This window comes from Peromyscus maniculatus, chromosome 23 (assembly GCF_049852395.1).
Source record: "Peromyscus maniculatus bairdii isolate BWxNUB_F1_BW_parent chromosome 23, HU_Pman_BW_mat_3.1, whole genome shotgun sequence".
NCBI classification, from domain to species: domain Eukaryota; kingdom Metazoa; phylum Chordata; class Mammalia; order Rodentia; family Cricetidae; genus Peromyscus; species Peromyscus maniculatus.
Window position 1 is genome coordinate 2,593,834 of NC_134874.1, and position 26,099 is coordinate 2,619,932.

At 53.5% G+C, this 26,099-nt stretch overlaps 2 protein-coding genes across 4 annotated transcripts in view; one reads left to right on the forward strand and one right to left on the reverse strand.

Annotated features, from left to right (window-relative positions):
• Positions 1–26,099, reverse strand: part of Sez6l (seizure related 6 homolog like) — a 164,827-nt gene that overhangs the window by 31,398 nt on the left and 107,330 nt on the right. For all 3 annotated transcript variants that reach the window (XM_006984117.4, XM_006984116.4, XM_016002638.3), the window contains exons 3-9: positions 24,776–24,909; positions 24,078–24,270; positions 23,346–23,531; positions 18,056–18,221; positions 16,220–16,386; positions 15,326–15,520; positions 13,351–13,489 (exon numbers count right to left, since the gene is read on the reverse strand). In XM_006984117.4, the coding sequence (XP_006984179.2) occupies positions 13,351–13,489; positions 15,326–15,520; positions 16,220–16,386; positions 18,056–18,221; positions 23,346–23,531; positions 24,078–24,270; positions 24,776–24,909 (1,180 nt within the window). The remainder of the gene's footprint in view (positions 1–13,350; positions 13,490–15,325; positions 15,521–16,219; positions 16,387–18,055; positions 18,222–23,345; positions 23,532–24,077; positions 24,271–24,775; positions 24,910–26,099) is intronic.
• LOC102923535 (coiled-coil domain-containing protein 121-like) lies at positions 1,617–3,842 on the forward strand. The gene has a single exon (XM_006984124.4). The coding sequence runs from the start codon at positions 1,732–1,734 to the stop codon at positions 3,091–3,093; it is 1,362 nt and encodes a 453-aa protein (XP_006984186.3). The 5' UTR covers positions 1,617–1,731; the 3' UTR covers positions 3,094–3,842.

Sequence of the window (26,099 nt, forward strand, 5' to 3'; positions counted from 1 at the left end):
GTGACACTGAGGATGGAGTGATGGTTAGTGATGCAGAGGGAGGGTCAGAGGTCACAGAAGCCTGTCCTTGCATCCATCACTGAAAGACAGCATCCCAGGTTCCTTCCTTCCTTCCTTCCTTCCTTCCTTCCTTCCTTCCTTCCTTCCTTCCTTCCTTCCTTCCTTCCTTCCTTCCTTCCTTCCTTCCTCCCTCCCTCCCTCCCTCCCTCCCTCCCTCCCTCCCTCCCTTCCTTCCTTCCTTCCTGGATCAGGTCTCACTGTGTAGCCCTGAAACTAGCTCTATAGACCAGGCTGGCCACAAACTCACAGGGATCTGCCGGCCTCTGCCCCCACCTCCCAGTGCTGGGATTAAAGGTGCATTAGTGACCTCCTCCTCGTCCTTCAGTCTCCTCCTCCTGTTCACTAGCCTTTCCCAGGCACCCAGTCTGTGTCTGCACACAGAGCAGCCACGCAGCTGTGCTGAGACCCAAAAGCCCGGGAGCAGGGTAGGATTTGAGGTCAGTGGTAGCACACAGCGGAGGGCATCAACCACACATGGCCTATCCCAGAAGCTCCTCCAAGACAGAGTGACACCTCTCCCTGCTCCCTGCAGCTCCCTTGGGCCTCCTTGCCAGGAGGCGGGAAACTTGTGTCACCAGCCAAGTGATTTCTTCCCCGGGGAAGGGCCTCAGCTGTCCCTCACGGCAGGGAGAGCCGACCAGTGCAGTGGCCGTCCTGGGGGCCTCTGCTCTGCGCAGCTCCTCTGCTCCCGGGGAGGTCTTTCTCCAGGTCCCTTCCCGGAGCCTTCATTGCACACTCCGGGCCTTCTCCACTTCACCTTCCCTGTAACCGCGGTACCGAGGCTTCTGTACAGGGCACAGTTCTGGGCCGCTTTCCCTTCCTAGGACACGGAGGTAGCTTGATGCGAAAGCTCCACCCGTCCACACCAGCCATGGCATCAGGAGGACGCTCGTGCTCCAGGGAACCCAGAGAGCAGGCGGAGTCCGAAGCCGGCGGAACAGAGCCAGGCTGCACCCAAACCACACTGCAAAGCGAAGCCAGGAGTCTGGAGCCCCCTGGCCCTTGGCACCTGCCCAGCCTGCACAGTGTACGTCATGACTGCCAAGGGTCTTCCCGGCGCCCCATAATGGCACAATTGATCAGTTGTGCCATTATGGGGCGCCCTCCCATTATGTGCTGCCCTCCGCAGGAGCCAAGCCGCTGTAGCTTTTCTTCCAACCTTGATGTACGCTACCCGATGGCTCCAAGCCCAGGGTCTATCTAGGCCTCGCCCTCACCCCCTCGGCCGCCCCTGCGCGCCCTCTGGCAGGTCCTGCCTCTTTCCTCCCTCAGGCCCCTCCCATCTATCCTGGGAGGTCCTGCCCTCCCTCCAAAGGCCCCGTCCTCCCGCATAAGGCCCCGCCCCACAGACCCCGCCCACCACCCTAGGCCCCTCCCACAGGCCACACCCTCCCTCAGGCCACGCCCTCTCCCACCTGGTCCTTCCCTCCCTCTCAGAGGCCCTGCCCTCCCTCCAGCAGGTGAAGGCCTCTCTCCTCACCTACTAGGGCATAGCAAGCCTGAGGACCAGAGACTCCCAGAGCATTCCATGTTCTGAGCCCCCATTGTGCAGAGAACCCATTTGGTTCCAAGACTTGGACAAAGGCAGTCGGCTGCTGTGCCAGAGCCAGAGCAATAGCAATGTCGAGAAGGTGGTGACTGAGTGACCCAGAGAATGGGTGGCTGGGGTCTATGAAGGACTACGCCCTGTCCCGAGGAGGTGGAGGGACTATGGAGTCCCAAGGCCAAGGCTACCCGAGCTGGGACACTCGGGGCAGACGTGCCACCATCTTCCCCCAGAGAGAAGGGGCCAGGACTTTGGGGCCCTCTGCACTCCCTGCTCAGGATGACACTGATTCCTCGACGCCTCATGAAAGGCAGTACAGGCTTCCTGTGACCAGGAAGAGGGCCATGTGCGACTTCAGGGTGAGGTGGCCGGAGATCGTAAACAAGGACCAGGAGGCGCAGAGAGAGGACCTGCTCCAGTCTGGACTGCACCCCCTGGACCGGAAGTCCCTCGACACGATAAGCTTATGCTCTTCGGAAGCCAGCATCAGCCTCAGACAACAGGAGAGCAGCCACAGTGATTTCCAGGATCCCCAAGGAACCCCCGCCTGCTTCCTGGAGGCCCCGCACATGGCCATTCTCAACAACTATCTGAAGCCAGAGTCAATGACCCGGCTGGAGAAGAGGGTGAGGAAGAAGACTGTGGTGGCCATGAACCGGCTGGAGATGGAGATGGAAGCTGCCAAGTTCCGGAGGGCAGTACTGCTGAGGGACACCAGGGAGCTGCAGGAGGAGAGAGCCCTGGAGGAAGTAGAAGACAAACCCTTCTTGGAGTACCTGAAGAAGAGACACCAGATAGCCCAGGAGAAGTATGACTTCCTGTGGAACGATTACATCCAGCAGAGTCAGGAGATCGAGGACAGGAGGCAAGAGCTGGTCTCTGACTTAACCTCCCGCCAGGCTGATTTCCAGAAGCAGCTGGCGCAGGGCAGGAGGCTGCAGGCCAGTCTGAAGAGGAAACTGAAGGCCCTGGAGCCCATAGCAAAGATAAAGCAGAGCCAGGACGAGGAGAAAAAGGCCCTAGAGCTGGAAGAAGCCAGCATCGTGGCCGACATCCCTTTCATGGACCGAGAGGCACACCTCCAGTTCCTGAAGGAAAGGGCCGACCTGCAGAAGCAAGTGGAGGAGCTGAACCTGCTGGAGTCAGGAGAGGACATCACCAGGGAGCTGAAGAAGAAGACCAAGGCCTTGGAGGCTAGGATCAAACAGGCTCACAAGGCCTTCTGCAAGGGTGTCATTGCTGAGAACAAGCAGCTGCGAACAGAGCTCCAGCAGCTGGATCAGGAATTCTGCAAGCTGGAAGCCATTAGGGAAAAGATGGAGCAGCGGAAAAAACAATGGAAAGAGCAGCAGTGGTACCTGGAGGCCCTGGCCCGGGGGAGGCAGCGCCTGTGGCAGAGGGAGCACCACCCCCCCAAACCACAGGCCACCCCACACCCAACCCAGGGCCGTCTACGGGGTGCCAGGCCGAGAGCCACTCCTAAGTAATGGCTGCCGTGTCTCAGGAAGGAGACACCAGACTTGAAGATGTCATCAGGATAATGCACGGGGGGCAGACACACCAAGGGGATGGAGGCTGAGCTCCTCAGAGAGGCAGAGGGGTCCTGGCCTGGCCTGTCTGTCGGGCTTGGGCCCCTCACAGCAGCCTGAAGGGCTCTCCTAACCAAAAGCTTCCCAGCATACGGGAAACTTGGTTCTTTAGACTCCACACTCTCCACGACAACAAGTTCCCTGTGGTAGTGTAGACTCTGGTGCTCAATTCCTGCTCTAGTGTGGACTTCGTGACAACAGGGTGCATTTGTAATCAGCACCTTCCGTACAGTCACCCCATCTCACAGTAGTGGGATTGGTGTCACAGGTGGGTGCAGGGTGTTCTCTGGGGGAAATGGGTTCTTCGCACTTGTGCGTGGCTGAGGCTGGATTGGTCTGCAGAGGTGTGGGCTGTGATGTGGCCTGTGGCCCCGGGTTTGGGTCCTGTGATCCTGTGTGACAAAATATAGACAGCTCCCTGAGTCCTGGCTGTTGCTGCAGACAAAAAGCCTCAGCATTACACTGTAGATTTTTAACTTTTACTTAGCTATAAAATGAACTCATTTAAAACTGTGCTGCAAATGAAAATGAATGTACCTTTGGCTTACAGATTTTGCTTGCATGTGAAATGTTTTGTTCTTAAACCATGTTATTGAAAAATAAGAGCCTGGCTGTGACTGTTCACAATAAAAGTCTGTTTATCGTTATCCAAGCACACAGCTCCTTCTTTTTATGTAGAACAAATAACTGTGGGGGACTTAAAAAGCTGCTCGCACCCTTGAAGCCTTGGCTACAACATGCAGATCGCTAAGGGATAATGGAATGAAGCCAGGCTGAACTCTGCTGCCGCCAGAACCTCTGACTTAGCTACGAAGTCCGTATCAGGCAGGGCTGTCTGGTATCCACCTGCTCCCTTGAGCCTCACCCAGCTCTTTGAGGAGCAATTGAAGTGTTTGGACTAACTCAAGCACTCTCCCCAGAAACCTTTATCTGGCTCTTCCTCCTTGTTATTGAGCACCTACTGTGTGCAGGGGGACGTGGTAACTCCACAGTAATTCAACACAGTAGGATTCAGGGGGCCCCTGGCTACTTGGAAACAGGGGATAGGAATCTAGGACTTACATCCTGAGACATATGCAAGGCAGACGGAGAGCTGCTGTTAGGATAGGCTGGCTTAAGGGTGTTGCTGAGGAAACTGGTGGACATGATGAGGACTGATTGAAATCTTCCCTAAGGCCACCAGACTGGCCTAAGTCTTCACGAGGTGCTGAGGCAGGTGCTAGGTGAGGTGCTGGGGTCAGTATCACATGACCTGCCAGCCTGCACCAGCCATCCCCCTCTGCCATCTTTACCCAATTCCTTGTACAGCATTTCCTGTTCTGTGTGCCGTGTCCATCCTCGTGTGGGCGTTTTCAGTGATCAGGACTGAGCAGCAAAGGATCAAAACCAGTGAGCAGCACCCCTCCACGGCCTCTGCATCAGCTCCTGCTTCCAGGTTCCTGCCCTGCTTGAGTTCCTGTCCTGACTTCCTTCAGCGAAGGGAATAAACCCTTTCCTCCCCAGCTTGCTTTGGGTCCTGGTGCTTCGCCATGGCAATAGAAACCCTTACAAGGACAGGACCCCAACTGACTGGATTTTCACCTGTTCCAGCATTGGCATGGGCCGATCACCTGGTTCCATGGAAGCCTATGGGAAGCATGTTGGTTCTTGCTGCATCCCCATTTTTCTTGGACCTGAACGTTACTGGATAACTGGTACTTCAGGCACCCTGCACACAGGATGACCACAGCATCAAATCTTCTCCAAATGGACCTTGCCCTAGGTACAGTCACAACCCTGTTCCCGGGGGCTCTTTCTCCCTTCTGACACCCCCCGTTCCTCCTCAGGGCCATCACCACAGCAGCCCCACCCCAGCTGCAAACAACAGCTTCAGAGTAACAGTGCTTCCCGCAGCGGGGCAGCATTCAAAAGGCAGCCCACTTGGGTTGATTGTTTCCAGGTTGCGGACAGGGAAACTGAGGCTCAGTTGGGAGAAGCCATTTGCCCAGGCCACAGGAAATCAGATCTAGGGCTCACGGAAAGCCTGTCTGTGCCGAGCCTGGGTTCTTAACTAGCAGTTCACACCATGCTCTGAGAAAGCCACCGGTCCATGTCTTCAAGAAGTGTGTCTGGCTCAGCTCTGTGCCAGAAAATGGGATCAAACAGTTACAAGTGACACCATGAGGTTGGGTCTCACTGCTCTCTATCATTGTCACGAACACGATGCTGTCTGGTATCAGGTGTCCAGCCTTGCTTCTTAAGAAGGCGCTGTATGCTCTCTGGGGAAACCCTGCATCACTTTGCCTCGTTTGTTATATATTCTTGGTAGTAATTAACTTCGTTTCATGTGTTGCTGTGAAGAGTGCCTAACAAAACCAATGTGAAACTTGTTAAGTCTGGGTGCCTTTATTTTGGTAAATAAGCCATCTGTGCTGGGTTTGTGGAGGTGTTTTAGAAGCATTCTGAAAGATAAGGATGAGAGGAATATGGCAATGCTGTTGGGAGGCGGGGAGGAGCTGGTTTCATGTGGCAGGGGTGGAGGTGGGTAATCCTTCCAAAAGTCTGTCTGTGCCTTTGAAGTCCGGATCACGTGGATGCATTGCCCCTTCAACAAGGATGCAAACGGCCCGCAAGAAGGTCATGCATTGTAGCTTTCACTGTGGTCCTGAGTGAGGTGAGGTCAGGACATTGGTGAAAATTTTCATCTGCCAGGGCTTCCAGCCCGGCTCTGGGAATAGCATTCTCCCCATTGCCAGCAGAGGGCAGTGTTTGGGCTTCTACCCCAGCCAGGTGTGGAGGAGCCTGGGCGCAGGGAAAACGCCTTAGGTGAGGTTTGTAGCTATCTATGCACCTGGAGTTTGCCTTCCATAGTATACACAGGAAGAAATGATGATCCATCCGTTGTCCTGTCTCCCTTTATCCCTTCCAGACAAGTGTTGGACCCTTACGTCGTTATCATACCCTTGAAAGGTCGTCTGAGAGGCATTTGCAAGATGATTTAGGCAGGCAAACAGGGAAAACCGCCAAAGCTTACGCACTTATTTAAATGTGAATTATGTACACGCATACTCATGATTCATCCATCAATCTGCTAATTTCAGTGGAGAGGCAAGTCCATTTATATGCACCCTTAACGCACTCAAAAGCAGCTGGTAATAGAACTGGGCTGTGAAAATAACAAAATGCAGAACAGCCCCATTTCTTAGCCCATTCTCCAGCGAGGTCCGGAGTTGGGTCTCATGTTTTACCAAACGTCTGCAGCAGGGGACTCCTGGAGGTCCTAGATCTGCCTCCGGGCTTCCGCAATGCATCAGTTCTCCGTCGCTGTCACATTCTGACAAGAAGATCCTCAAGCGAGGATGGGGGGTACCTTTTTTTTTTTTTTTTTTTTTTTTTTGTCTCCCAGGTTAAGAAGGGACACAGTCCATCGCGACCAGGAAGCATGGTAACAGAAGCACCTGTCATCTGGTCCCACAGGGTCTGCACCCGGGAAGCAGAGTGTGGACAGGAAGTGGGGCTGACTACAGAAATCTCAAAACCCACCCCCAGTGCCTAACTTCCTTCACGGAGGTTCCACTTCCTAACGACTCCACAACTTTCCAAAGTAGCATTAGTGGTTGGGGACCAGGTAGTCAAACACACGAGTCTGTGGGGGCCATCTCACAATCACATCACAACATTACATCCCCGATGATGACCATATATAGTCTCATGGCCATCTCATGCATCCACCCCAACCTCAAAACTCCCCAGGGTCTTTTAGTGGTCCCTTAGCTGTGTAAGGTCAAAAAGCATGGTCCGTATGTCTAGCAAAGGACAGTCCAGTGAATGTTCACATTCCAAACAGGAGGGCACAGCAAGAAAAGATCAGACCAAACCCTCCAGCTTCATGTCAGGCGTCTGGGGCTCATGATGGAATACACTGGGTCCCAAAGGGCTTGGGTGTCCTTCTCTACTTCTACAACCTACAGCACCCAGAGCCTCTCCTCGGTCTGGCTCTACTCTATGCCTGCAGCTTTCCTTGGTGGACGCCCCACAGTCCTGGCACTTCCAGTATCCCGCAGTCTCCATCATAACTTCATCTTTATTTTCCCATCTTCACGCACTGGCCTCTTGGGCTCTCTTTGCAGAGACTCTGATCCTGCCTCACATGGCCGGGCCTCAGTGGCTGTTGGGAATCTTCACACAAGCCTCTAGGACCCTCTTCACTACAGGGAGTCTCTTCAGGCCATTCTTAGTTCAGGCTCATTTTTAAAAAAGCATTTGCATGCTCACAATTGGGAGCCTTCGTGGTGGGCTCTTCTCTCACAGGGCCTTCCTTGCTAACCTGTGCAGAGTAGGCCGTTCCCGACAGGCCCAGCCTTTGCACGGCTCCACACCTCACATTTTTCTGGTCGCTCTGCAGTACCTGGTGCTCTCTCGCACTGCGGACACCGATGAGAGTGTCAGCCACGCCACAGATCCTGCAATGCTTGATTCCAGCCTCACTCAAGTTCTCAGGACGTAGGCAACATGCAGGTCCTTTACCCTCATGTCACACAGGTGACCTCTAGCTCAGTTCCCACGGAGCTCTTATTCCCTGTGCTGGCTAGTTTCAATGCCAGTTTGACACAGGGTAGAGCTGTCCGAAAGGAGTCTCAATTGAGAAAGTGCCTCCATAAGATACAGCTGTAAACTGCCGAGCGGTGGTGGCACATGCCTTTAATCCCAGTATTCTGGAGGCAGAGGCAGGTGGATCTGTTCTAGTTCGAAGCCAGCCTGGTCTACAGCATGAGTTCCAGGACATCCAGGGCTACCCAAGAAATCCTGTCTCAAAAAACAAACAAACAAACAAACAAACAAAAAAGGAAGCCATGTGGAACAAGCCAGTAAGCAGCACCCCTCCATGGCCTCTGCATCAGCTCCTGCCTCCAGGATCCTGCCCTGCTTGAGTTCCTGTCCTGACTTCCTTCAGTGATGAACAGTGAGGGATACGGAAGTGTAAGCCAAACAAACCTTTTCTCCCCAAGTTGCTTTGGTCATGGTGTTTCATCACAGCAACAGAAACCCTGACTAAGACAAGTTGGTACCAGGATATTACCTGGTATTGCTGTGACAGACTTGACCACGCTGCTTTGGGGAGGATTGTGGAAGGACTTTGGAACTTTGGGCTAGAAAAGCCACTGAGTGTTGAGAGCTCTGTGAGCTGTTCTGAGGAGCTTGGAAGATAAGAATGTTGAGAGCAGTGCGGATGATGGAGACCTGGTTTGTGATGTTTCAGAGGGAAGCAAAGACCCTACTTGGCCATTTGTGTGAAGAATCTGTGGTGTCTGGTCAGCTGGGGCTGAAGAATCAGCTGTGATTAACAGGAGACCAGAACCACTAAAGTGAAACCTTTGCTTTGCTGGGACAATGGATGCTGCTCAGCTGGGGCTGAAGAAATCAGCAGTGATTAAGAAGAGACCAGCATCCCTGAGGCAAAGTCTTCTGGGAAGGGTTTCCTCAGGCAGCACACAGAAGCTGTGTTCAGAGGCAGCCAAGGTTGCACCTCATGCTGGCAGCTGAACTTGGCCATGTAAGAGTCACCCAGGTGGTGCTGGTTTTGAAGACCTGAAGGGGTCATGGAGAGCAGCTGAGGCTTGGCACTGTGTGGCGGGGCTGGAGTCCCTGAAGAGAGCCCAGGGGAGGCTATTGGTGAAAGTGCAGCCCAGTTGCAGCAGAGACCCCGGCATTTTGGAGACGCCAGTACCGTGGGACGACCACCAAGAACAGCAGCTGTGGAGTGGAGCCAGGGCCTAGAAGACAAGCTGTGTGTGCTGCAGAGGGCGGAGCCGGAGAGGTGACCCAGGCACTTGGGAGGAGCCCAGAAGGCGGTGAGAGAACCCCAGATAACTGATCATCGTCTCTGCCCCTCTCCCCCCGGATCACTGAGATTATAGAAGCGCGCTACCACACCTGGCTTTAGGGGAGCTCTGGGGAATTGAACTCAGATCCTCACCCTTGGGCAGCAAGCACTTTCTCCACCAAGTTGTCTCTCCAGGCCCTGAATAAGGTAACGTGTGAAAAGAGCCAGTCATGGCCCAGGGGCGAAGGGCTCACACTGGAGACCTGCAGAAGCTTGACCCCAGCCAGCAGTGGCTTCCCCCACCCCCAGACTCTGTGCCTTCACGTGGGTGCCCCTTTCACAGCACGCCCCACAGTGCTGGACGCCGCATCTCCCCTTAGCTCCCTCTGACATCTGTGCCGGGGAACACATAGCCCTAGAACCCTGGGAGGAGGGGAGCAGGGATGCCGACACTCAGTCCAGCTGCCTGAATAACCAGAAGAGAGGGCACCTGAGCTTGGTGATGGCCCGCCCAATGCCGGTGCCACGGCCTGGAGGACTCTGAGTTAATGGTTTGAGCTTCTCAACATATGGGCTTCGAGATGGAAATAAAGCCCAGTGTGGTGCCAAGCTCAAGGTTAATGGAGTATTTCATGTGCCACAGGGATGAAAGGAGATCCCACTTTCTCTCTGTCCTCAGCTGGGCTGAGGCACTGAGAGATGTGGCCAGGTGGATGTGGACAAAACTGCACATCTCAGAGGCTTCTAAAGGAGAGGAGGCAGAGATGGGCAGAAATGGGGGAGGCGGGGAAGGCATCCTCAACCACTTGCTGGGTGGGGCTCAAAGCTGGGTGGGACTCCCTCCAGGAAAGCAAGAATCGGGAAGTCAAATTTCCCCCTTTCCCCCTGAAGCTCGGGGAGTTTGCCTGGTAACTTCTTCAGGGAAATGTTCTCGTAAGTAGAATCGTGTGTTTTTAACTTATCACAGGAGCAATAGGGAGCCACAGCAGGCTTCTGAGAGCAAGGTGTGTGTGTGTGTGTGTGTGTGTGTGTGTGTGTGTGTGTGTGTGTGTGTGTGTGTGTTCACATGTGTGTATGAGTGCATGTGTGTGCCCATGTATGTGCATGCATGTAGAGGACAGAGGTTGGTGTGAAGGGTCTTCCTCAATTGCTCTCCACCTTATATACTGAGGCAGAGTCTCTCACTGGTTAGTCAGCTTGCCCCTGGGATCCCCGTCTGTCCTTCCCTGGTACTAGGATGACAGGTGGGCTGCCATGGCCCAGGTGGCATTTATATGAGTGTAGATCTGAACTCAGGTCCTCTCGTGTGTAAGGCAAACCCCATTGGGCCATCTTCTTAGCCTCCTCCCCCACCCCCCACCACTCTAGAATGCAGTTTTCTTCCCAAAGCTTCAGAGATGACCCCCAGCACTGGTCCTTTCTTTGACGGACACCCCCAGCCTCTAGCTGAGATAGAACTCTCTAAGTGGACCACCCTCCCTCGCCTCCAGCTTACATGGATGTTGTCTTTGCTGCTGGGACCCTTGGCCTCTCTCTCTTCACCCACTGTTCTTCTTTTCCATCCTTTCTTGGAAAATGCTGTCCCCTCACCACCCTTCTTGATTCATCCAGGTTCTCTGGCTGTCCATCCACCATTCAAGACTATTGTCACTCTATGCGAGGCCCGCTTCCAGGAATCATAGACATCGATGTCCCATGACCCCCACTGAAGATGAAAGAAACTGCAGCCAGAGAGAAGGCCTGGGTCTCACAGCTGGGAAGAAAAGGAGGTAGAATTCTGTCCCTGGCCCATGAGATCAGCTGTTCAAGATTTGTGGGGCTTTTGGCTCAGCTGGAGCGGGAAGGCCAAGGCCAAGCTTCAGGGACAGCTTTACATGACAGTCTAGTCACACACACACACACACACACACACACACACACACACACACACACCCTGAGATAGAATAGAAGATCCAGAAATGAACCCACACGGTGACAGCCATGTGATCGTGGACAAAGGTGTCCAAATCAGACACTTGAAAGAGAAAAAGAACCTTTAACAAATGGCACAGGGGAAATTTGTGACAAAACAGAAAAGGATCTATACCGCCCTCCCCCTCCAAAAAAAAAAAAAAAATCGATACATCATGGATCAAAAACTTCACTTGAAGACCAGAAATGGCAACTGTTAGAGGAAATAGAAGAAAACACCCCAAGATACCGGCACAGAGAAGGGCTTTCTGAGGGTGTCCAACAACTCAGGGAAAAGCAGCAGGAAGCAAGAGACTGGACTTCATGGGACCTGAAAGCGAGAGAAGCCGCCAGGCGAACTAAGGGATGGCAGATGGAGCGCTAGCTCTGTGCCAGCGTCACGTCAGAGGACTGATAGCGAGCGTCTGTAAAGACCATGAACACTAAACATCCCCCAATAACCTTACCAATCAGTGAGCGCATGAACCGAACAGACAGTTCCCCAAAGACAAACACAGGCCAATAAAGACGAGAAAAAAAAACGTTCGGTGTTCTTCATCACAAAGGAAAAAAGACAAATGCGAGGTCCATCTCTCCGAGTCAGAATGACAACACATGCTGACTCGGATGTCGGGAGGGGAAACTTAGTCATGGCAGGTGGGGGGCTGCACCAAGACAACCACGGGTCTCCAGAAACCGAAAGCAGAACTCCAGGCCGCTCTCCGGGTAGACCACAAATGACCTAAGTCAGCCTTGCGCAGAGAGCTCACGCATCCGCATCCAGACCTGTTGCGATTCACAATGGCCGAGTGGTGTGGCTAGCTTAGGTATCTGTGGACAGGTGTGTGGATAAAGAAAACATGGCGTGTTTACACAATGGGCTGTGTTCAGTCATAAGGAAAAACGCAATGATGTCATTTGCACAAAAATAGATGGAATTGGAGACCATCGTGTTAAGCAGAATAGCCAGATTCAGACAAAGGCAACATTTTCTCCCATATGCAAAATCTAGATTTTTTTTTTTTTTTTTTTTTTTTTTTTTTTTTTTTTTTTTAGGATAAGGGGGACTTTTTAAGGGGAACTGAAAGAGTGGATGGGTGGGTGGGGGGAATCAGGGTGTGGGGATGGATCTGGTCAAATTGTCTCAGAGACACCCCAACAGCACCCATCCATCAGTGTACACTATGGATACACACTACAAAGATGATTCACTGCGAAGATAACCAGTAGGCACGTGGGACCCGTCTGCGGCTCACAGAGCCAGAGGCCCCTGGGCTCCTGCTTCTGGCCTCTTCCCAGCTACCTGGCTCTGCCAGAAAGACTATTTCTCCAGACACCACCATCTGTCCTGTCCCCATCTCACAGAGGGCAGTGGGAGGAGCGGCTGAGAGGCCTCCAGAGGCTGGCGCTCTCTCTCTCTCTCTCTCTCTCTCTCTCTCTCTCTCTCTCTCTCTCTCTCTCTCTCTCTCTCTCTCTCTCTCTCTCTCCTCCAGCAGTCCTTGGAAGCTGCCCTCCAGGCAGGGCTATGACCTCAGACACAAGCACCCAGAGCTAGCACCTTCACTCTGGGCTCAGCGTTGCCCTCCCGGGGAGCTGGGGGCTGTGTTCCTGATGGGCACGTTGCGGTTGTGCCCAGGGCGTGTGGGAAGCAGCCCAGGGCAGCAGCCGTCCCCATTCATCAAACATCTCCAGCCATTTGTCACTTCCTAGTCACTTAATGTAGTCCAAGGTCTGGCCGATGAAGACCAGACCCTGACTGACAGGGGCATCTGCACTAGCTGTGGAAGGCAGACAAGGAGAGTCTATGGTGGGGTGGGGGTCCACGGCACAGCACCCTTCATTCCTGCCCACATGAGCCATTTGCTCCTTCAAAAAATGGGGGGCTGCCAAGTGACTCGGTGAGTAAAGGCACCGGATGCCCCCGTTTGATGCCTGGGACCCACAAGTTGTCCTATGACCGCCTCACACTTGCTGCGACATGCACGCCCCAACCTCCACTCACAATAGACACGTAAATAATAGGAATACAACAAACGGACCTCCGCACATCTCGCTCCACCTCGTCTTTGGTCTGAGCTTTGCCAAGGTAGCCTTCCTCCCCCTCCTTTATGTCAGATCCCCGGCCGCCACGACCCTCCCTTACGCTGTAAACTGAAGCCACGTATGGATTATCTGTGCACACCCTCCCTGAACATCAGCCACCTTAGGATGAGTTCATGAGACCAGGGACCGCTCTCTTCGTGCGCTGCTGGCTGTGTTGCTGTGGCAACCCCGGGGCTCTGCAGCTCCCTGGCAAGTACTAGATACTCAGTTAATCCTGACTGAAACAATAAAGCAGGAGCCCGTTCCTTCCCACTCGCCTGCTGCGGTGGGCCTGGGTGAGGGGCGCCTCAAACACTCACAACTGAATGTCCAAGAAGATCCGCTTCTCCTCCCCCACGTGAATCTTCCACACACAGTCTTCGCCTTCTGCATAGGGCTCTGGCCAGTTTGGAGACAGCACCACTCCAGCCACGGCAGAGAGCTCCCCACCACACATGGCTGTGACAGACAGACAGATAGACAGACAGACAAGAAGACACCATTGTGAGGAAGCCAACAGAGCATAGTGGTTGGGAGTATGGGGGATAAAGTTGGCATCTGTGGGTCCCTGTGCAACATGACTATGCACCCACATGGGGTGGAGCTGGGGACAGCATGTATGTATATGTGCATGTATGCACCTGCATGTGTGTGTATGCATTTGTGTGTGTGTGTGTGTGTGTGTGTGTGTGTGTGTGTGTGTGTAGACAGTTGGCCTCATCTGTAGCTCCGAAAGGGCAGAGGTTGGTAGTCTCTTCCCCATTGAGAACAGCTCACACTGTTCTGCTAACTTTGGATAAGGCGTGTATGGTCTCATAGCCTTGGCTTCCTGCTGTGGGATGTTCTGTATGTCCTGTGGGAGCCCTTCTTGGGTTCTTTGTGGTGTTACCCAGCAGGTCCGTATAGAGGATGATTAGGACCATGGGCCTGAGTGCAGGTGTTTGAGATGGTCTGCACTTGGCTGTGCTGGGGGATGGTCTGTATGTCAAGTTGCTCTGATTGGTTAATAAATAAAACCTGATCGGCCGTGGCTAGGCAGGAAAGATAGGCGGGACTAACAGAGAGGAGAAATAAAAGGACAGGAAGGCAGAAGGACTCGCTGCAGCCGCCGCCATGACCAGAGACACTGACAGACGCCGCCATGACCAGCAGCATGTGAAGATGCCGGTGGGCCACCAGCCACGTGGCAAGGTATAGATTTATGGAAATGGACTAATTTAAGCTATAAGCATAGTTAGCAAGAAGCCTGCCACAGCCATACAGTTTGTAAGCAATATAAGTCTTTGTGTTTGCTTGGTTGGGTCTGAGCAGCTGTGGGACTGGCGGGTGACAGAGATTTGTCCTGACTGTGGGCAAGGCAGGAAAACTCTAGCAACAGTTTCCTTCCTTGTGTGGTCAGGAAATGCCCTTGCCGGCCCACTGGCTTATGATGGACCATGACCGAGCTCACCATATCAGCTTGCAGCACCTTCTCTGGACTCACTGAATGCCCAGATGGCAACCAGGCTCAAGCTTCTGAGCGGAGATGTGGCGGCAGCTTTTTCAGTTCTATTCTGTTTACTGCCTTGCAAAGTCCTCAGTACGGCAGAGGCTGAAGCCTCAATAAATGCTGCTCTGTTAATGTAACACATTTAATTCAGGGGCCAGTCCCTCACCAGGGCAAGGCTGTGACTTCACGCCAACTGCCAGGTGGTTGCCGAGAGTGAGGACATCCTTTATTCCTCCATATACCAGAGCTCAGTGGCCTTGGATACAGGGACTGGGGAGCCAGTGTGGGTGGGGGTTGTCACATCCAACATCGTCCAGGCCCTGAGAACAGGGAGGCGAAGCTCACTCTGTCTCTTCCAGTGACCCTAGAATGGGCTTGGGCATGTTCCTTCCATGTCTGATTCATCATCATGAACGGGGCTGGTGTCTACTGTGTGTGGCTGTAGACAGGGTGTTGCCATGAGGGACATGCAGCCCTCAGCAGGGTGATGGTCCTTCATGAGACCCAGAGCTGCCATGTGCTGTTGACTGGGTTGTGCACTGAGGCGGCGTTATGAGGCAGGGGGATTATATAGGATCTGACACCAGAGAGGGCTCTCCTGTAGCTGTGCACTACAGGTCTTGGGCCAGCAGGAAAGAGCAGCCCCTAAAACGGACCGTTTTGTGACTCCCCAAGAACCAGCAGCAACCAGATCCAGAGGACCATTGGAAAGGGTCTCATCCTAAAACCAATGTGCTGTGCGTCCAGCGTCTTCTAGGCTGGGGCCTTGTCCTTTGCAGCCGGTGTTGTGGGAGGTGGTGACTCACCTCTGCACAGCGGCTCTGTGTCGTTCCAGTACGGGTCACGCACGTTGACACACTCAATGACGGCTGGGCCCTGCTCCAGAGAGTGGCCGGGGTCGCAGGTGAACTCCACGATGGTGCCGATGTTATAGGTGGGGTCCGAGGTGGTGAAGTTCCCGTTCTGGATGTAGGGTTCATAGCAGTGGCCTTTCTCAAAGGCTGAGGTGGGAACACAGAGAGCAGTAGTGGCCGGATGAGGTAAAGGACACCCTTTACCATTCAAAGAATCTGTATTCCTAGCTCTAGAGAGGCCACGACAGGCTGTTCAAGGCCAGCCTAGGCTACATAGCGATTTCCAGGATAGCCTGGCCTACTGAGTGGGGACCCTGCCTCGGAACAGAATGGTGCCTCTGACCTGGGCCAGGCACCTGGACTCCTGGGGCCTCGTTTTTCCTCATGTGTGATGCTCATCAGACCTTTTGCCCCCAGCCCTGAAGAAAGGCAGTGTTTTCATTCCCATGCCTCAGACTCTGGGTCCTGTCATTGGACACACACGGTCTGGCCCTCATTAGGACCACCCACTCCTGGGGAAGCCTGAGACACAGTCCCTCGGTAGGGTACATGGAATACCATGGTCTAAGCAGGAGACCGTGCTGTTCTTGGAAGGAGGAAGAAAAGGAAGGGAGGAAGGGAGGGATGGATGGATGGATGGACGGAGGAAGGGGGTGCACCAGGTGCCAGCATAAGAGGCGCTTAGCAGGGCGATGGCATTAATAAAACTGAAAGCCCCTCTTGGGAGTCACAGGCTAGCTGGCACTGCGTCTCTCACCTTTATATCTCCCCTACCCCAGGCCCAGGTTCAGCCCTACATACTTTCCCCGCTCCCAGGCTCCACCTTACAAGAAGGGGGTCCCTCACCCTCAAAGCGGATGTTGAAGGCAGAGGCTGCCTGGCCTTGGTCAGATGTGAACTCGATGCGGATGCTGCTGCCCTCGCTCAGCAGGCCCTCGAAGGGCACGCTTTCCGTTCGGAGCGAGTCGTACAGGAGGGCCGACGTGTTTGTCCGTCCGCTGTAGACAGTCATCCTGGCCGGAGAAAGGACAGAGGGGTGCTGACATGTCTTCTCGGGTCAGTGACACTGTGACCAGAGGGGGGAGGGGTGCGTGGGAATGCTGATCTGTCTGGACTCAAATCCTGCCTCGTCGGTCTTCACTGTTCCTTACAAAAATGCTGGTGGGATTAAAGGCGTGTGCCCCCACCACCACCACCTGGCTCATTCTGCTTTCTTATAAAACTCAGAACCACCAGCCCGTGGATGGCGCCACTCACATGGGCTGGGCCCTCCCCCATTGATCATTAGATGAGAAAATGCCTTACAGCTGGATCTCATGGAGACATTTCCTCAACTGAGGTGCCTTCCTCTCTGATGACTCTAGCTTGTGTCAAGTGGACACACAAAAGCAGCCAGCGCAGAGGTGACATCCCACTCTTCATTAGCTGTCTGTCTGAGCTCTGCAGGCTAAGGTCTGTCACTCGGCTCTTCTGAAGCAGGAGCAGGGTGGGCACCCAGCATCCCATTCAGCGCCTGGCTTGCTGCCACTGAGTATTACAGGACCTGAGTGCAGAACGGTGTCATGTGGGGAACTCCTGTGACAATGCTCCTCTGTGCCCCCCATCGCTCTGTCCTGGCCGTAGAAACAAGCTGTCACCCTTGAGGACGCCTCGAAGACAGACTGGGCTTCTCTTCCCAGTCTCTGCCCCCTCTTCCTCTGAGAACCTCTGCTTCAGCCCCGATGGGTTGCATGACTTCCTTCCTTGATCTCGCCTGTGTCCCCACCGCATCCCCAGTTCTACCAGCCAGAGTCTCCTGTGCTTTGGGGTCCTTTTAGTGCAATCCTCTGAAAAGTTTCCACTCCGCCTTGTTTCTGGGCAGAATCTTGTCAGGGATCTGAGGTCATATAACTCACATACTGGGACATTTAAGCTATTTTTTTTTTTCAATAACGTGCATAGGGTACATGGAACTGTCCAGCCAGGATCTTCAACCACTGCAGACTCTGGAGTGCTAGGGTCTCTGGGGCCAGCTCGGCTTCTCTGTAGGTGCCCTGGACCACAAGCCGAGCGGGCTGTCTCTGTATCATTTGTCAGAATCTGCACAGCTTTCAGAACGTTCCTGTTTTGATCTCTCTCTGTCTCTCACTGCATTTGTCTCTGTCTCTCTTTGTCTGTCTGTCTCTGTCTCTGACTATATCTCCCCCCAATCCCCTGCTCCTGTTCTCACTCAGGTCTTGCACATGCCAGGCTACATCTCTACCACTGAGCTACATCCACAGCCCTTGGTTGGTTGAAACGCCGTTCTTGGCTTTCAATGCTGTGTGTGCTGGGCCTGATCTCCATGGAGAACACGTCTTTGTCCAGAAGAGGTGTCCGATAGATGCACCTCCTTATTCCACTAAGGAAAGAGATGCCTAAGAGGAAGCCCCAGGCCGTGTGTGTGTGTGTGTGTGTGTGTGTGTGTGTGTGTGTGTGTGTGTGTGTGTGTGCTTGATTTCCACCACCCTCCCCTAACTTCCTAGGTGGTTCAGGCAAGTTCCTCTCCCTTGAGTGCCTCAGTTTCCTGATGGTCAGAAGCAGAGGGGTCATAGACTCTTGGTCATCCTCCTCCAGGACTTTCTTTCTGGGGTTCAGCCACATCCAGACTACACACCCCACAGTCCCTGAGCTGGGGAGGGGCGGCCAGTGTGGACGGCTCACCTGTCCTTCTCCTGAAGCAGCAGCCTTTCGAGATGCAGGTGCAGCTTCTGGCCTGGTGGAGCCTCGATGGTCCACACGCAGAGCTGGCTGCCATTGGCGTTGCCAGGGTAACTGGGGGAGAGAACTCGGCCGATGGTGGCATTGTGCACGGCTCCTCCACACGGGGCTGGGTGCGGAAAGGGAGGGGTGAGGTGGTGAGAGAAGAGCAGAGAGGAAGCAGCCGGCTGGGGCTCCCCTCACTGCACTCAAGTCCTTGGCTAAGGTGGAGCTGGGAACCCAGGGGAGGGGGTCTGCTGTCCCGCCAACGCCCCACCCCCATGCCTGGAGCCACCAACATCTGTGTGCCGCTACAGAGAGGGCCTCCGTGTAAAGACAGAGCCTAGACGTTCATTAAGAAAATCTACAGTCATTCATTCATTCACTCACTCATTCATTCATTCATCTCTGTGTGTGCATATGTGACAATGCCCCTGTGGAAGCCAGAGGACGACCCACAGGAATCAACTCTTTCCTTCCACTGCATGGGTCCTGGATTTTGAACGCGGGTCTTTAGGAGAGGCAGCAAATGCATTAACTCGCTGCACTACCTCGCTGGCCTGATGCCTAGACTTTCGGTTATGAAATGGCTCGCGGAGGCAGGTGGGAGCAGTTCGCAGAAGGAGAGGCATGTACTCAGGACTTAGTGTGCAGACACTCCAGCACAGTGAGGATGGAAGAAACTCCAGCTGTGTTCCTCTTTTACCCACCCAACGGCAGGCTGGAAGATATCAATAAGATCAGAGCACTCTGGGCAATGGGCAGGGTCTTATTTATTCACGGTGGGTAACTCACCGGGTGGATTGTGATCATCTCCTGAAGGGCAATTCAGCAAAAACTCCTTTAAAACTATGTTGGAACACCCTGACCCAGAAATAAGCCCTGGCAGTATATCCTACGGGATGCTTTGGATCTGATCTGACTTGTGAATGAGGCTGCCCAGCTCCGCCTTCATCCTCGAATCCAAAGCCAGAACCGGAGTGAATCTCCCAGCACACACTGGGCTTCCACAGACCATCAAACACCACATCTCAGAGACGGCTTAGGAATCCCAGAGCTTGAAGCAGCAGCGTGCTGGCAGACGGCCTGCCTGGTCCATTCCTGTGAGCGAGCTGCGGGGGTAGGTTGAGACCATTGGATATAAAAGTGATTTGTTCCTGTCTTCTGTACATTTGTGTTTCTGGAATTTTCTTTTAACCGGAGCCATATAACACTTTTATGTTAAAATAATATGGCGAGGTGACGTTGCAAAGTGATTTGTGACCCACGGGAGCCGCACAGCTGTCAGGCCACAGAGGAGAGGAGGTGCTGGGACTGGCTCTCCGGGGTCGCGGTGTGGGTCTGGTTCAATGTGGTGTTTGGGGGAGCTGGTCCAAAGCCTCTCGGTGCAGGGTGATCCCTGTCCTCGAGGAGGATTGAGGACGCATAGGCATCCTTCTTGTCCAAGCACAAGTGCCCAACTCCCCCTCCAGGGTCAGAGCAGCAGAACACACAAAGATGGGGCCTCCATCTCGAGCCAGATCAGACAGGCTGTGTTATGGGGCTGCCTCTTCCTTTGAGGACAAACACAGCTCCTGGCTCCTTCCTGTGTCCTGGGAGTCCCTACTCAGGTGTCCCTTCTCCCCAACTCCTTTCTTTGGCTTTTTTTTCTTTTCTTTTAAAGACAGGGTCTCATGTCCAGGCTGGTCTCAAATTCACTATGTAGGTGAAGACAACCTTAACTCCTGATCCTCCTGCCTCCGCCTCCCTCCCAAGGGCTGAGATGAAATGTGTGCTGGGGATCGAACCCAGGCTTTGTGTAAGCTAGAGGAGCACTCAAATTAATGCCCTCAGCCACTATTGACATCCTCCGTGTTCCTCATACCTCTTCTAGACCAGGCTGGCCTTGAACTCAGAACTCAAGAGATCTGCCTCCCCAGTGCTGGGATTAAAGGCATTGTCTTTCTAAAGAATTTCTCTGCAAAACACATTTTACAACAGTGTGGGCTCTTGGCTGTGATGACAGTGGGGTCTTAGTGGACCCCAGCACCCGATGATATGGTTTATATAGTATGTGCACAGAAATAATAGAAATATTAATATCTACCTATTTACTTCTTAGAAACGTGAGAGAGGGTCTTCATCTGTAGCCCAGATTGGCCTTGAACTGTGAATGTCCTGCCTCGGCCTCCCAAGTGCTAAGATTGCGGGCTTGGCTTCATGAAATATTTCTGAACGAATAACAGCTGTTCACTTTACAAACGGGTCAAAGAAGTTGAGAGACATTAAGTCACTTGCTCGGGGACGCACAGCTAACAAGTGGAGCCACTGGGATGCAGGCCGGGGTTGCTTCAAGCCCTGTCTCACTCACAGTGGCACCTGATGAGTCAGAGAGAAGCCAGGGCTGGGGGTGGAGGGCAGAGCAGGGTGCTTTACAGATGGCAGATGCAGAGAGGGCCGCTCCTTGCTCCGGTTCACTTGGCACCCCAGCTCGGTTTTTGACATGAGGCGGATGTTCACAGTGTTTGCTGAACGACGACGTGATGGAATTGGATTGGCAGTGGGAGAGAGGGTTCGATAGCCCTCCTCTGCCCGGGACTCAGCTGTGTAGCAGGTGGAGGGAGCACCAGGAAGCCATTCCCCCCTGAGTGCAGGGTTCCCCTCCTGTCCCATCCTAGGGACACTGTCCTCCTGTCTGTCAGCCTGGGGCTCACATCACCATCCTGCCACATATCTGCAATGGACTAGACAGCCAATGAGGCCCTCTGAACCTGAGGTGTGCCCACGCTGACTGGGGGTGGGGCATGATCTCACCCCTGACAGGTCCCTGATGGGGAACAGGCTGATGCCTCCCAACCTGTCCTCTCGCCTCTGACATGTCAGTATAGTCTTTTTGTTCTCCTTTGAGGCAGGGTCTTACTATGTACCCCTGGCTGACCTGGAACTCGCTGTGTAGACCAGAACTCACAGAGATCCTCCTGCCTCTGCCTCCCGAGCGATGTTGACATATTCTGACGTCCTCAAACCTGCTGGGCCCTTTCACCTATGGGTCTTTGCATAGACTGGCTCACTGGCTGGGACCGCTTCCACCCTCTGCCTCCACTTAGCTTCCACAGCCTGGTCCCTCGGGGACTCCTTCCTGGGTCTCTGGTCTACCGTTACCTCTTGTCCCTGAGCCCCTCTACCCAGGGTGACAGGGTTTCTCCTGTCCCCACCTGCTCTATGACATTGCCCCTGTGACCCCCTCTCTGGTACTTCCTGCTCTCCCATCTCATCTGGTCACATATTGTGGTGGTTTGCATGAGAATGGTCCCCATAGGCTCTTATATTTGAATGTTTATTCACCCGGGAGTAGAACTGTTTGGGAAGGATTGGGAGGTGTGGCCTTGCTGAAGGAAGTTTGTCACTGGGGGTGGGGCTTTGCAGTTTCAAAAGCCCACGCCAGGCCCAGTCTCTCTCTCTGCCTCCTGCCTGTGGATCACGGTGTAAAGCTCTTGGTTAGTGCTCTAGCGCTGTGCCTGTCTGCTCCCACCACAATGACCACAGACTCGCCTGCTGGAACTGTGAGCAAGCCCCCAATTAGATGATTTTTTTTTAAAAGAAGGGTTCCCTCAGCCTTGGTGTTTCTGCGCAGTCATAGAGCAGTAACTAAGACACACATTCTACACCAAGCTGCAGACTCTGAGAGAGCAGACTCTCACAGCTCCAGTCATGAGTACAGAACCCAGTAAACAGTGGACACTGGTGGGTGTTGGCAGGATGACAGACTCCCCGGGTCAAGGATCCTTGAAGGATGACAGATCCACCAACCAAGGACCCCTGAAGGTTGATGGGTCCTGGCTGTCCTTGGTATCTAGGATTCCACCTGCAGGCCTGCACCATCCACTTCTCTCCACCAGAGGGCATTAGACCGCCTTAGTGGGTGGCTGTCACCAACTTTTGAGTTCACATTAACTAAGCTCAAAAAACCAAACCAAACAGCACCAGCCATCCCCAAAGTCCAAACAACAAGAGGAACAAGGGACAAGCCAGCCCTCATCATTATAAAAAGGGTAGTGTCACAGGCTACATGAAGAGGTCAAAAGAAAACCACCGAGTAGGGGAAGGGGCCTACACATCGTTATTGCATCAAGGTTTGGATTCAGCATATATAAAGAGTGCTTTCAGCACAAACAACAACCCAGTAAGTAGCCTCTGGAACGATGGGCAAAGGGTTTGAAGAGCCTTTCTTTGGAGATGGCACATGGACAGCCCCCGTATACGAGCACAGAGAAGCATTTGAAAAGACATGTGATGTCAGTACTTATCAGGGAAACATGAGAATGTGGTGAGATGCCTACAGACACACTGTGCTGGTTACAGAGCACAGAAAATAGTCTGTAAGTGTTGGGGCAGGACAGAACTGCTCTACCACCAGGGGGACGGTGCAGTGGTGCAGCGGCTGTGGGAAGTGTGAGCCTACTGCAGGGATCACCCTGTAGGACCTAAGGATCATATTTAAGAGAAATGAAAACGTACTCCCATGTTCATAGTGGAGAAGTTACTAAGATAAAAAGTGGAAATAATTCTAATGTCCAGTGATGGACAGCTAAACAAAATAGAACCTAACCCACATGACGGAATATTCCTCGGCCACAAAATGAACAGCATGCTGATCTGTGCTGCTCCACTGGTAGATCCTGAAAATCCCTTGGCTAGTGGAAGAAGACAGACACAGAAGTCATGTGCTGACTGTGTGAGATCTCACAACAGAGGCAGAAAGGTGGCCGCTGGGGGTGTGGGCAGGACATTGTCTGATGAAGGCTTAGCATCCAGAATATGTAAAGAAGACAGCCGAAGCCACTAAGTAGACTGTTGAGTGACCGCTGAGGAGCAGGGTTCCCACTGGACAGAGCGGTGGTAGCACAGAGCACCACAGCATGCTAAGTGTCCTCGAGAGCCAATTTCACCCATTTCATTTATCACAGCACAGTTTGGGGAGTAAGAGCCTGGCCCAAGGTTACTCCAGACGCCACAGAGCAGTGGTTCCCAACCTGTGGGTCTAGACCCCTCTGGGGGTCGCATATCCGATATCCTGCATATCAGATAGTTGCATTATGATTCATAACAGCAGCAAAATTTACAAGTTGTGAAGTAGTAATGGACATAATTGTGTGGTTGGGGGTCGCCACAATGTGAGCAACTCTATTAAAGGGTCGCAGCATCAGGAAGGTTGAGAACCACTGCACTCTAGGGTGCTGCCTCCCACCTCCCGGCAGGTGGACACTGGTGGTACCTGAGCAGACAGGCTCCTGGCTGCTCCAGTGGGGTTTGGAGGCGTTGATGCAGGTCAGAGTCTTGGCTCCCTGTAGCTCGTAGCCCAGGTGGCAGTGGAAGTGAGCCACCCCACCCGAGTGCAGATCCATCACCGTGACATCTCCAGCTTCAGGCCGGCGGGGGAAGCTGCAGCCCAGCATGAAAGCTGGGGAGAAAGGAGAAACGCAAGCGCATCAGCTGCAGACAGGGAACCAGCGCGACCCACATCCCGGCAGCAGCCTTGTGCTGAGGACAGAGGGGAACTAACCCTGGGGGAGGGTGGGTGCTGGAGTTGCCAGCTTTGTGGTTCCCCCACCTTATTTTTTGAGGTGAGGTCTCTCACTGGCTCGGAGTTTACTGATTTGGCTAAGCTGGCTGGCCAGCAAGTCCTAGGAATCCTCCCGTCTCCACCTCCCACCACTGGGGTTACAGGTGTGCCCCGCTTTGCCTTTTATGTGGGTTCTGGGGATCGAAGCGTAGTCCTCACCAAGCTCTTTCTTTACCTGAGCCCCCTCTCCAGTTCCAAAATTACGTATGTTCCATTCTTGGCTTTAAAAACCATTGCTCTCGGACAGGGAGGAGGGGGTCTTTTGATTTAATCAGAGTGACAGTGGGGTCCCTGGCACAAAAATAAAGCCCAGGAGTGTGGCTGGGTGGTGGAGGAAACTGAGGCCGGTTTCTCCACCTCGCTGGACGCCTCAGCAGACCCTACCCTGGTAGTGCAACTGGAAGGTCCCGAGGCCGTCGTCCTGGAAGGTCCGGAAGTACACAGAGATGGCGTTGGTGGGGCTACGGATCACCTGGCCCTCCACCAGGAGAGTCTGGTTGGCTAGGACGGTCAGGGTGGGGCCGTCCACTCCACGGATGGAGAGCAGTTCCCCCTCAGACAGGTTCACGCTCTTCACCTGGAACACACGGGGTAGACAGAGAGAGCTGGGGCAGCAGGGGTGCAGCTCGGAGAGGGTGGGGAGAGGCCCCTCTGCGGACAACTAACGGTACTGGGTGCTGAGTGGCTGCGTGGACTCAACACACTCCCTCTTGTCTGTGTGAACTGGTGAGCGAGGGGCGCTCTCGTTTCTAGGTCTCTCTTAGCTTTCTCTCGCTTGCGCTGTGACGGCACTCCAGGGCGACCCACCCTTCTCCAGGCTGCTCGCCTCTGCTCTCTGTGTTGTAGGGGGTGGGATGGGAGGTATGGTGGACCCAGGTGCACACATGCACATATGTGTTGTATATGGTATCTGCTTGTGTTTAATAAGGTGTGAAGGGACTTCCTTTCTGGATAACACATCCGATGCTTTGCCAACACGTCCTCAGGCTTCTGTTGGACATGCCCTTGTGGGAAGTCCCGCTCTGTAGACCCTGATTTGAGGAAAGGAGGTGTGACAGTCAGGCCAACCGAGACTAGGCTACCTGCAACTCCACTCCGTAGCCGGTGTAGACCGTCACATTGTATGTACACTCCAGGAAGCTGCCGAACGGCTGAGGTGGGAAATCATTCGAGTCGATGTATCCCTCGGGGTCAGAGAAGCTCACACTACAGAGAGCTGAGGAGAAACAGACGCTGCCATCAGAACCAGGGGGCTGCGGCTGGCCCAGGAGCTCAGGGATGGGCTGTGGGGTGGAAGCCGACCTGTAGGGGTCTGCGCTGTATCGTATGTCCACCAGACCCCATCCACCCCTGGAGTCAACACAAAAACAAAGCCCGCCACCAGTTCTTACCTCTACGAAATCCTCAGTCTAAAGAGAGAGAGTTCCTGTTTCCTCATGCCTTATGTACCTTTCTCTGCCCTGCCATATTACGTCCTGGGATTAAAGACATGTGTGCTTCCCAAGCAAAGACATGAGATCTCAAGGGCTGAGACTAAAGGCTCTGTTCCCAGTGTGGCCTTGAACTCATAGAGATCCAGATGGATCCCTGACTCTGACTCCTGAGTGATAGGATTAAGGGTGTGTGCCACCATTGTCTGGCCTCTATGTCTAATCTAGTGGCTGGCTCTGTCCTCTGATCCTCAGATAAGTTTATTAGGGTCCACAATATATCACCATAGAGTTATTTATTTTATGTATGTGGTGCTCTATCTGCATGTACACTTGCACGCCAGAAGAGGGCATCAGATCCCATTATAGGTGCCTGTGAGCCATCATGTGGTTGCTGGGAATTGAACTCAGGACCTCTGGAAGAGCTGCCAATGCTCTTAACCACTGAGCCATCTCTCCAGCCCCATTCCACTCCCATCTTAAAGACAGGTAGGCCAAAGCACAGGAAGGGCCCCATCTGGGCCGAGCTCACACACACACACAACACACATTCAGACCCAGCTAACGGTCTTAGTTGTTAGGTACAAAGCAGCCTCACCCCCCTAAATGTCAGTGCTGGTGACAATGTCCTAAACAGAAGGACTTTGGCTGGGAAAAGAGAAGGATTATTCACTGGTAAACAGGGGCCTGAAGGTGGCTTTCTATTTACCAGGGGCGTCCCACAATCTGTCCCAAAGTCAACTACTTCTGGCAATGGCAAAAGGTTCCTGGTCAATCTGAACAGCCTACAACCACTCAAAGATCCCGCCCTGTCATGCAAAATCCGGTTGCTTTCCCACATTTTTACTGTGGCCTTGGAAGTTTGTTTTTCAATTAACCTTTCTTTCTATCCATGGGGAGGTCTAGTTCTGTGGTTTCACCTCACCTTCGATTTGCACAGTGGGCAGCTATGTTGACGCATGCTGGACAACCGTGG